We start from the raw sequence: 11,941 nt of genomic DNA on the forward strand, positions 1-11,941 counted from the left end.
TTATTCTGGTTTTTGGACACCTGAGATGTGTCTTTTTAGTACAGTACCTGCCCTATTCTTCTGATTGTAAGGCGTGCTGGCTCAGGCCAATGGCCCATCTAGTCTGGCACCCTGTTCTCACAATGGCCAACCAGATGCCTACAGGGAATGAGCAAACAGAACAGGAGCACAAAAGCACTCTCCTATGCTGCCATTTCCAACTCCTGTTCAGAAGTATTGCTGCCTCCAGCTGTGTAGGAACAGCATAGGCATGGCTGGTAGCCATTCACAGCCCTCTCCTCCAGGACTGTTGTTCTGACTGATTTTAATATTCTGTTTTTATACGGTTGTAACTTGCTGTGGGACCTTGTGGTGAAGGATGGGTAAGAAATCCAGTCAGTACCATTACTACTACTACAAATGCCCTGGGAGTTATGTGCATCTTGAGAAAGGAAGGAAAATTCTGCAGCAAGGCCACCCAAATCCTGAGGCTAAATTCTAAGGCCCATGTAAACTATTCCCCTTCAACAAATCTGCATAAAAATGACCAAGTGTTAAAAGAGTAACAAAGAAATAAACAGCTAAGAAATTCAAACACACTCCTACTGTAGCTGGAAACAAGAGTGAGGATTTATTATTTCCTTCTGTATAACTTTTATAAATATGCCAAGCATGGCAGGAAGTAGCTGTTCCCAAGGACAGACAAGAAGCTGGACATTCTCGCATTTCCCCAGAACACAGCAGCAGTTATAGTGCACCGTTCTCTGCTTCAGTCTGTGCATCCCCACTAAACCTCCTTAGAAACAGACAGAGATCCAGAAGGCAACTGTAGAAAGGGGAGAAGGATGGGGCTGGTTCAAACTTCAAACTCAAATTCAAAGTACTGGGGATCAAAATAATGGATGCGAACATAGCCGTCCTCTCCACCGCTGCTGTAACTGAAAGCAGAAACAAAGCAGAAACAAAGTTACAGATTCGATTCCAGGAGTTCCAGATTTGACCCTGGTGAGATGCACACTCGCTTAGAACATAGGGAGATGGACATCCTTACCTCTTTCCATCAGGGTGGAAAGCGACACTGTTAATAGGGCCAAAGTGGCCCTTGACTCTCCCAAACTCTTCCTCAACGCCCAGGTGGAAGAACCTAGAACCACAAAGGAAAAGGCAGTGAGATACAAGCAACAGAGCCCAGAGTTTGATGATGAGAATATCTTCAACATACCTCACTGAAGAGGTAACCATTGCCTACTGGTTGCTTGGGGAATTGACTGCATCGCCCCCATCACAGGAATAGGAGAAGCCATAATTTGCTCACCTGGCCTCAAACTTGCCAATCCTGGTGGAAGTGGTCGTCACATCCATGGCCTCCTGTCCACCACCCAACACCACCTGCCAGAGGGAATGGGGGGTGGGGAGAGAACACCTCAGTCACACACTCCTTTGTAATGTGTTAATGGGCCAAGGACTCAAGAGCCCAACATACTGACCAAGGATAGCCTAACTTCTGTCTACAGTCTGGTAACCTCTAGATTAGATTACAGCATGCATTGTACATGGGGCTGCTTTTGAAGGTGCTTCAGAAATTGCAGCTAGTGCTATAGAGTCTTGTGTGTCTTAGGACCCCAATACCTCAAGGACCACCTCTCCCCATATGAGCTGACCCAGACCTTGCAATCATCATCTGAGGCCCTTCTCCATGGGGCCCCACCGCAGGAGGTCTGGAGGGCGGCAACATGCAAGAGGCCTTTTTCCGTGCTGGCTCCCTGCTTGTGGAATGCTCCCCACCCCCCGGGGTAGCTTGCCTGGCACAATCATTACATACCATCAGGTGCCAGAGGGAAAAACATGTCTCTTCCACCAGGCCTTTGGCTTCTAATTATCTGTGACCTCCTTCAGTGGGTGGGGCATTTTAAAAATAGGCCTTTTTTTAAAATATGAATGTGTTTCAGAGTTTTTTCCTGTTTTGTTTAATGCTGGTTTTAATGTGTGTGTTATTTATTGTTGTAAGTCGCTGTGGGTAACATTTGTTTTTTAAAAAGTGACCAATAAGTTTAATAATAAATAAATACTTAAATACATAAATAATATACTGATGTTCCAGTGTCCACCTGAATTCTAGGAACTCTTCCAGCAACCAGACAACAGGGATGACAATCAATACTCTAAGCTCTGGCCCACCTGAGTGTCTCCAAGGGATAGGGAAATGGGGAAGCCTAGCCAATGCTCCCTGCTTACTCTTTCACTCTTGAGTCTTGCCCCTCCATCTCTCAGTGTATTGTCACATCACACCTACCCAATCCTACTGAAGCCAGGTGGAGCTGGCAAAGGAGGCAATGCACAACCAACAGCATATATTCAAAAGGTAACATAGAGTCTAGCATCTCTGTGTCACATGGGGAAGATCCTCCACAAGCCTCTGGGACTCTATGAATGTCTAGCTATAAGGACAGGTGGGGATGCCCCAGGACAAGGGAGAGGTGCCCCATCTGGCCCACCAACATACATGATCAAAGATGGGGGAAAGGGCTGCGGAGTTCACTGGCCGCTCTGTCCGGAACGTCTTCAGGTGGTCAAGCGTCGTGCAGTCAAACAGCTGCAGAGGAAGAAGTGAATTGGCAGGAGCCTTCTTAGCACATTCATCTCTTAAAGACGCAAAGCATCAGAGTCCTGGGAAAGGTCACAGTCGCCTGCCCTGGGAATCCCACAATATAATGTCTAACCAGCTGAGCACCCGAAGCAGACTTCTCAGCCACTACAGAGACCACCCAAAAGCGACGGCAGCAGGTAGCCCATCGGCTGCAGCAAGCACAAAACAGACCTCAGAAGCCAAGGAGGGCTGCTTCTGCTTGATGGTGCATTATGACATGCACTGATTTATTACACTGTTTTAAGCAATCTTCAGTCCTTTGGCCAGCTGGGACAGGAGTACCAGGCTGTGCCACCAATTCCAAACAGGAAACTGATACTTGGTGCAAGCAACTCTTGTGCCATATCAAACTTAAGAGCCTGGCAGCTGGATCAGGCCAATGGCGTATCTAGCTCAGTGGCCACCCAGATGCCCAAATGGGAAGCCTGTAAGCAGGACTCCGGCACAAGAGTACTCCCTTTACTTGTGATTCTTAGCAACGGGGTGTCAGAGGTGTACTGCCTCCAACAGTGGAAGTGGAACCTATTCATAAAAGCCTTCTCTTCCAGCACTTCCTAGTGTGCTAAAACACGGATGGGGAGTATGAGAAGCTTCCTTTCGGGGTGAACTTTTTACCTCTCAGTGACTACTAATGGGTTTCGCACACAGTGCCAAGACAATCTCTCACCAACCCCAAATTCCACACTTAAGAGGGCAAATCAGGGAAAGATGCAGGACGCACCTTGGCAGTGTTATCCTTGGAGGCAGTGATGAACATGGTCATGTCTCGAGAGGTCTGAATGTCATTGATCTGTTTGGTGTGCTCCTTGACGTTCATGAGGACCTCTCCTGACTAAGAGAGGAAAGAGAGGTGAAGGAAACTGAGCACCTCCAGACCAATGGAGGGAGAAGCCACATCTTTCTCAAGTCCTGAATATAACAACAACAGTAACACTAATAGAACATATTTACAGTGTTCGATGCATTTCACATATGGCTCAAGAATTCATACAATCTTGTAAGATGGGACAGTATTACCATCACCATACTGCAGACAGGGAAGGGCTCAGGTGAAAGATGTCAACTAGCTCACATTGTTAGCTACTAGTTATAGCAGTTGTCATTATCACCAATCTTACAGAACAGAATTACTATGGTAACTGTTAGAATTAGTGACCCCTAGCTGAAGCTCATGGGATGGCCTTCAGATAATCATTCCCTTTCTATCTAGTTTACCTCAGAAGGTGGTTATAATGGTAAACGATATTTATTTTAAAGCATTTTTTGGCTGCTTTTCTGAGCAAAGCCCATCCAAAACAGCTTACATAATAAAAAAGAGAAAAATAATACAAAACATTAAACTTAAAAACAACAACTCTTTAAAAAAAAAAGAATCAGGGGAAAATAAACATAATTCAACAGGACTGCAAAGCACATTGGAGAAAAAAGAATCCTCATCCAGATGGCTGGATGTGGTTTGTCATTTGGTTATCACAGTTCCAACCCACACTAACCTTTGCACTGAACTGGTTCAACTCCCCATTCTCATGTCCCGCAATGATGTATTCCCCAAGGGGACCCCAAACAGCGCTGGTGATTTTGGAATCACTGCAGGGGATCTTCATGTATGGCTCGTTGTCCTCTGTAGACAAAGCAAAACCAGGTGAGATTCAGAGATGCCAAAGGGCAGGGGAGGCATCCATCCATCCCAACCCTGAGCCCTCCACCTGGTGGCCTCACCAATCTGGCTGGAGTCACGGAGGTCAAAGAAGCTCACAAAACATTGGTAGCCCATTTGTTTGTCTGTGGAAAACATGATGATGTTCCCTCCAAAGTCGAAGCCGCAGGTACGCACAGCTGAGTTGGTCTTGACCAGAGCAAGCTGCTTCCCTAAGGGAAAAGACATCACACATAAAACGAGCTTGAAGGAAGGTGTGAAAATCTCTGCATACCAGGTCGTCAGCTCTGACCAGCTCTCCTAGGCCTCAGGCACAGGAGTAGGATGGTTGGGGACAGAGAGCTTTCCCAGCTCTGCTACCAGAGGCTTTTGAACCAGAGATGCTGAGGGCTGGATGCTGGTATCTTACTGATGCAAACCCAGTGAACAGCAGCCCACCTCTTATTGCCAGATAAGCGCCTGCCAAGCTTAGAGTTCAATCCCTCACGTTTACCCAAAGGCAAGACCAAATGAATTCCAGTGGGACCTTCTCCCAAGTCAGTCTCAGGTTGATAGGTTTTTAATCAAACTTTTCCCAACCTGGCACCCACCAGATGTTCTGGACTACAACTCCCATCAGCCTCAGCCATCTTCCACCCTGCACATAGTGCTCCCATCACTCCACAAAAGATTTTATTTGAGGTTCTACCTGTCTCACAGTCCCAGAGCCGGCAGCTGTTGTCTGCGGAGCCTGTCAGCACATGCCTTGTGTCCCCTATAGGAGCAGTCAAGGAACCCCAACGCAATTATGTACAACTTACAGAAGGAGGTGGATATGACTTACTGCACAGCTTCAAGTATCCATACTGAATGAATTCCAAAACATGGCTCATCCAACTGCACAAGCCTTTTGCTGTCAGGTGTCTGGGGCAAAACCTCAACATCTTTCATATGAATCTAAGCATCCAGGAAGTTTCTTTTAACCAATCTGTATTCTTTAAAAAGTAGGTGTTCTTAGGGTTATTCTTACCATCTGCTAATATGTTCAAAGTCATATTTGTATTTGTACTAAATCATTAGCCTCTTAGTCAAACTCACGCATCTGATGAATTAGGTTATTGTCTGTGAAAGTCCAGCACTACGACCCTTGTCTCTTTGATGGTACAGGAGGGTCCTCTACCAGAATCCCCAAAATAGTGGTCAAAAGTAACATCAGCATTAATGTAAGGACCAGCCACTACTCCAGGAGTAGCCAATGTAGTGCCCATGTTGTTGGACTCAGCTCCCATCAGCCTCAGCCAAAATGGCCAATCAATGGTCAGGGATCTGGGAATACTGAAATATCCAGAGGACACCATATTGGCTATGCCTCCACTACTCTCTGAAATGCTCACTCCAACTCCAAAGTCTCTCAAGAGTATCTCAACTTAATACTTGAAAAAGGGTCTCAAATACACTGATTTCTAAAACCAAAGGATACAGTCAGCATCCACACACCAGACTGCGCCAGTATGTCCGCTGTATGTGCCGAGTCTCTCCCCGTTGACAGAGTACCAAACATTAACAATCTGATAGAAGAAGAAGAATCTATTATGAAAATGCATCCAAAACAGAAAGACAAGAACAAAATTACCATCTTCTAGTTTACCTGATTTTGGACAATTTATTGACTACTTAACGGCTTGTGAGAAGCAAACAAGTTTGCACTGAGTTTTGGTGAGGGGGAAGTACTGGGAGAACTATTTATATGGTTAGCTACAAATCAACAAAATATTTGCCTTCAAAAGGACAAGAGAAAATAATATGCTAAATAGGCAACAATGTATACTTTTTAAAGACAGCAAGAAGATGCAACCGTGAGAAAGGTGTAGAAAAGAACAGTTCAAGGAAAACATACCGGATCTTTGGCTACTGTGAATAACAAGTCTCCTTCCCTGTTATATTTGATCTGAGTAATTGATCTCTCATGGCCTTGCAACAATATGGGTTTCTGCGAAGAAATGTATTATTAAATCACATATTCCTTATTATTTATTATCCACCCTTCAACCTAAGGTCTCAGGGTGGGTTACAACATTAAAAGAAGTTTAAAACAACTTTCAAATCATAAAAATAAGGTGGCTCCTCAGCTTAGTTGCTGAGCTGAACATTAGTCACTAAAACCACAAATAACTACAATCAACTTAAGTCTCCAAGCACAGGGTCTGCAATATGATGTTCTCTCGAATAAGGCCATTTCGGTTAGGCAAGCGAAGGGGGTGAGGGTGGAGAGGGAAGGAAGGGGAAAACTGTCGTCTCAATAGCATCGCAAGGCGCTCTCTCTCCCTCCTCTCTGCCTTGTAGAAGAAACAGTTCGGCCATTACTACTTTTTAAACCTACCGAGCAAGGAAAGGGGCGGGTTTTCGGATAAAAGGGGGTGTCGGCGTTTGTGGGTTGGGGGGAGAATATAAACAAGACAAGGAGGCAGCCTGGATTTGGGGTGTGGCGGATTCCGAAAGTGTCGCGCGCGCCCACGGACACGCGTCCCGTTTCTGCGCGGGGCTCGAAAGAAACAAGCATGAAAACAACCCGCAGTGCGGCCTATACAGGCCACAGGTAAAGCGCACAGGCAGCGAAACAACGCCCGGGTCAGTTAAGAAACCTAATTCAAGAAATCCGGAGGGCGGCGGGGGAGAAAGGGAGTCTTACCATGGCTGCGGTGAAGAGACGCCACCGGGAACAGGAAAGACGCCACGAGCGAAAGAGGCAGAGGATCCACTTCCGGCACCAAACCGGAAGGAAAAGCCCGGCAGCGGGATTATAGAGATAGGAAAAGGAGAGAGAGGTGCATCCAAAGCTTGGTTTCCGTTTGAAGATTCCCCGTATGCGGGGGAGGGTTGCGTCACGCAAGAAGATCACAAACACACACACGTAGAAAGCGAACAAAGATCCCAGTCTCGTTCTATCTATGCGGTGAGAAGAATAACAATCCGCTCTAGCGCTCTCCTCTCTATGGTTCCCCCCTCGCGCGCGCACTCGCCCCGTCTTCTGCCAAAGAGATGGCCGACTTCCGTTTTGTACTGGAAAGCCAGGCTGCGCGTCTCTCTAGCCTCTTGCTCGACTGTGGTCGGGTCTGTCGCCATGGTGTCGCCGGGTGAGGAAGTTATTTCCGGTGCCACAGAAATAAGGGCCGGGTGGGGGGACGGTGACCTGAGAACGAGGCCCTCTTAACCGGGAGGGAGGGGAGGGATTCCTTCTGAGTAACGCGCACGACCTTGCGGTGGTCTTTGTTCGATTTATTTGCAGGCCGCCGTTCTGCCCGCCAGTCGTAGCCTGCATGGCCAGTCAGGAAGGTCGCAGGCTCGCCCTGCCTGCTTTGAAACTGATTTTGAAATCTCTTGCGTCATCAAAGGGTTCTTATTTACAAAGACTGGGAGACAAGTTTTGAGGCGGGGAGGGGGAAGTGTGTGCGATTTGTTACAAGAAAACGAGGGGACCACACTGAGTTCAGCATCAGTTTCTCTTTTTCTCTCCCCTCCCCTGCTCTCAAGTGGAGACGGGGAACCTGCAGCCCTCCAGACTCCCAATTCCCATCAGCGCCAGCCAGCAGGGTTGGTGGTCTGCAGTGATGGGAACTAGTTCAGGGACATCCGGAGGACCATAGGTTCACAACCTTTGATCTAGGGCTTCCCATCACCTCATATATTGATGCTGTAGTTTATGCTGTTGGAAGTCTTACGGGTGTGCGGGCTCTGGTACCACGTCAAATGGTGTTGGTGCTGGGGAACTGTTAGATGCTGAACCTTGAATCATTCCCTAACTCATGCATTGAAAAAATCTTGAAAACAGTTCTTAGACTGTAGGGATTAGAGCGCTGTGTTGTTACAGGTGAAGTTGCTGCTTTGGTCTTGGTGGCAGTTCTTTGGGGAGGAACCAATCCATTTTTGAAGAGAGGAACTGAGGGTCTGGAGCGAGTGAAGAGAGCGAGCAGAACTCTACAGCTGCTGGCAGAAATTAAATTCCTTTGCCTCAATTACAAGGTATTGTTGCACACCACTCCAATCTCTAAGTGGTGAGAGATTCCCAGGGGGTCCAGGTGCTTACCCAGGGTTCGTGTTTTCTTTTGGAAATGAGGCACAGCGGAGACTCTGGTGTCTGTGATGTATGGTCTCTTTACACATATATACAACATAAGCCTATGATGGAGGGATTCACAGCATCAATAGCCCAAGAGGGCTTTTCCCATAGCTACAGCCTTGGACTCAAGCAGAAATAAAATGTGCTTATTTATTCATGAGATTTGTATATTGCCTTTCATAAAATGGTATCCTAAGGCAATTCTAGATACAATTTAAAACACAGTACAATAAACTACAGTAAATGCATTTATAGTAAAATAGATGGTGGTTCAAAAGATTATTAAAACATTGCAATCATAAAACAGCAGAGTAGACAAATTTTCTAGCAACACAAAATTTAAAACATCAGATCTTTAAATGCCTGAGAGTAAAAATGTTTTAACCTGGTACATAAGATAGTAAAGTAGACATGAAGCAAGGGAGGATGCTTCACAGCTGAGGCACCACAGATGAAAAAGCTCACTGTTGTTGCCACCTGTCAGGTTTCTGATGTGGGGGAACACTGCAGAGAACTACTTGCTTTTGGAGGTGACATGAGAGTAGGTGGTTCTTAGGATGCCTAGATCCTAAGCCAGGCATCCCCAACCTGCGGCCCTCCAGGTGTTTTGGCCTACAACTCCCATGATCTCTAGCCAACAGGACCAGTGGTCAGGGATGATGGGAATTTTAGTCCAAAACATCTGGAGGGCCGAAGGTTGGGGATGCCTGTCCTAAGCTATAAAGGGCTTTAAAGGTTGAAACTAGCACCTTGCATTGGCCTGGTAAGGAACTGGTAGCCAGTGAAGAACTTTCAGAATTGATATACTTTGTTCCCAGTGACCCATTCCAGTTAAAATTTTATTTGCCATATTTTGAATCAGTTACAGCTATTAACAAAAATAGCCCCAATTACAACACATTACAGTAGACCAGTGTTCTTCAATCTTGGTTCCCCAGAAGTTGGACTACAACTCCCATCATCCCTCACCATTTGTGAAGTGGGCTGGGGAATTGTAGGTCAGCAACAGCTGGGGAACCATGTATGAAGAACACTGCAGTAGCCTGAAATGGGGTATTAGCAGCTAAGGTCTTTTCAGGATCTCATTGCAGCTCATTGCCGTTTCAAATCCAGTAATCCTGGAGGTCTGACAATGCTGTTATTTTTCATTTTTGCAGTACGTGGTGCCATTTGTGCTCAACCAGTGCGGCTCTTTTGTCTACTATCTTACTTTAGCATCTACAGGTTAGTCCTTAATTACTGCTTATAGGGGAAGCGAGTAATATTTGGGGAAGATGCAGACACTTCCAAGTCTTGATTACTGTTTTGTGGCCCAGTTTCAAATAGAACATACTTCAAGTGGGGGGGTGCAGTTTTTGAACGCTCCCGTGTAAAAACACTAACAAACCTGCAGAGAGAGAGCCAACTCAACAAGTGAGCTTGCTTAGAACCTGCTCAATTTTTTGTTTGTTTACTGACAGAATGCTTTTCACAAGGGGAGCATTCAAAAACAACACCCCTCACCTACAGCTTGAAGTGGTATCATTCACTCTGTCACCTGCACATTCTACCACTTAATTCTGCTGCATGTGTAGACAGAGCCAGAGTCACCGTGGCTTTTCTGTGTTTATTGCGGCTCCTTCCACATGCAAGCTTTTTGCAGCATCCACATGACATTTCTGGCACAAACACCAACCCATTATTTTTCATGCATATAACCTGGATTTACTTTTTTATAGTAAATCTGGTAAGTGTAAAAATCCTAAAACCTGTTGCTATATTAAGCCCCCCGTCTCTGCAATCTCCTTCACTTACTCAAGGGACTGCACTATCATAGGTCAGTCTGGAAGTATCTTCCCTGCAGACATTTTCCTGCTTGAGGATGGCTTGTTCCCATCCCAGAGCCATTTCATATTTGTTTGATTAGATCAGCTGTTTCAATGGTAACCCTTTCCCTCTTCCATTTCAGACCTGACCTTGGCTGTACCTCTTTGTAACTCTCTGGCTCTGATGTTCACATTAGCAACAGGGAAGGTTCTTGGAGAAGACATTGGCGGTGCAAGTAGGTCTCTCTTTTCCTGAGCAGGTGCCAACCCTGTCAGCTCCAGCTATGCCCTTCTTACAACTGTGCCTTACTTCATAGAGAGCTAACAGGATTTGCTTATAAATGAATGCCATATGCACCTTTCTTCCATGAGCAAGTTTCATTGAAGTGGATAGCAACAGGGAGCACTTTCAGAGCTTTTGGTTATTTTTCCATTTTTTTCCTTTAGGGGCAGCACTGGGAATGCTACTGACAGCTTTGGGAGTTGCACTTTGCATAGCTGGGTCTGTACATGAGAAGTCATGAGAACCGTATTGGAAGAAGGACAGAATTTGTGGAAGGCAACAGTTCTCCATGCTAATGCTGGCTCTGCTTGTAGGACAACACACACAGCATTTTTGGAGGCACCCAGTGGACTCCGCACAAGCTTAGAGCTGTCAAGGCCTGAAGGGAAAGCATTGTCTTCCTTAACCTCTAGCCCCACTGGTTGGCGGCGGGCCCTGGGTGGAATGACTTGGCATTGGGATGCTCCTGCCAGCCTGTCCACAGCAGAACCCTTGAGAGTTCTGGGGGTGCAATAAGGAGCATTTTCAGCTTGGGCAGGGTTTGTTCAAAGTGCTCAAGAGAGCAATTTTCTGCAAAGGTGAACTAAAAGTGCAGACATTCCTGCTAGTGCACACACAGAGCTGGGAGGCAGGACGGTGGAGGAAGACAATGGAAGTGCTGAACTGTAAAGCCGCAAACAGCATCATCTGAAGGACTGCTTAGGCCTATGTGAAGTTGCCGAAGCACTGAAATTGGCTCTGGCAGCCCTGCTCTCTGGCCCATAATTAGTTAAGATCAGAAGGGCATGCAGAAAGACTAGGCTGGAGGACAATGTGTTGGGAAAGTCTGGTCTAGGCTAATGCCTAGATTTTTTTCTGTAGATTTACTATTTGATGCTTATTTTAATTGTTTCTTAATCATAGTATAAGCCACCATAGAAAGTTGTTACCTGGACAGGTGATGTGTAAATGATTGTAAAAAAATAAAAACAATACTGCATTTGAGTATGTGCAGAGTGGCTTTTCCCTGCCACTGTGTAACCACAGCTCCCTACCCACCCAAGCTACTGGAATGACAGCGCTGGCTTCTAGGCCATCTTGAGCTCCAGCACTAAATAAAAATAAATGAAATAAACCCCTGATAACTCTGGGCAAAGCATAAATCTTGTGTTGGCTGCATTTGCAAAGTTTCATGTATGGACAGCTATACCCTCTTCTTTGGAAACTCCCTGGTGTTTTCAATGAACTCAAGAAAGAGTAATTAGTTGTACACATGTGAGACTTGCAACGGAGTGCTGCAGTGGTTGTTGGTTTTGTTTTTTTTAAAAAATAAAGATTTTCTTGGTTTACATAAGTACGTGTATTGCTTCTTTTTTCTGGTTGTAAAGTCTTTTCTACAGATTGGTTACATTTGATATGAGACATCATTGTTGTATACAGTTTAAGATCAGGGAAGAGGAGGGGTGGTGGTGAGTGTTGCAGTGTTGAGTGCAAG

General features: G+C 45.8%; 2 protein-coding genes across 2 annotated transcripts; one reads left to right on the plus strand and one right to left on the minus strand.

Moving 5' to 3' along the window:
• Positions 1–585: 585 nt before the first annotated feature.
• Positions 586–7,213, minus strand: EIF3I (eukaryotic translation initiation factor 3 subunit I). The gene is made up of 11 exons (XM_053398993.1): positions 6,952–7,213; positions 6,160–6,252; positions 5,743–5,830; positions 4,972–5,037; positions 4,346–4,495; positions 4,120–4,247; positions 3,348–3,458; positions 2,483–2,572; positions 1,295–1,368; positions 1,031–1,123; positions 586–917 (listed from the first exon to the last, which is right to left on the minus strand). The coding sequence occupies exons 1-11, from the start codon at positions 6,952–6,954 to the stop codon at positions 836–838; spliced, it is 978 nt and encodes a 325-aa protein (XP_053254968.1). The 5' UTR covers positions 6,955–7,213; the 3' UTR covers positions 586–835.
• A 170-nt stretch (positions 7,214–7,383) lies between these two features.
• Positions 7,384–10,972, plus strand: TMEM234 (transmembrane protein 234). The gene is made up of 6 exons (XM_053400069.1): positions 7,384–7,396; positions 7,505–7,747; positions 8,131–8,282; positions 9,537–9,603; positions 10,328–10,420; positions 10,632–10,972. The coding sequence occupies exons 1-6, from the start codon at positions 7,384–7,386 to the stop codon at positions 10,706–10,708; spliced, it is 645 nt and encodes a 214-aa protein (XP_053256044.1). The 3' UTR covers positions 10,709–10,972.
• Positions 10,973–11,941: the final 969 nt, after the last annotated feature.

The sequence above is a fragment of the Podarcis raffonei genome, chromosome 8, assembly GCF_027172205.1.
Source record: "Podarcis raffonei isolate rPodRaf1 chromosome 8, rPodRaf1.pri, whole genome shotgun sequence".
Taxonomy (NCBI): Eukaryota; Metazoa; Chordata; class Lepidosauria; order Squamata; family Lacertidae; genus Podarcis; species Podarcis raffonei.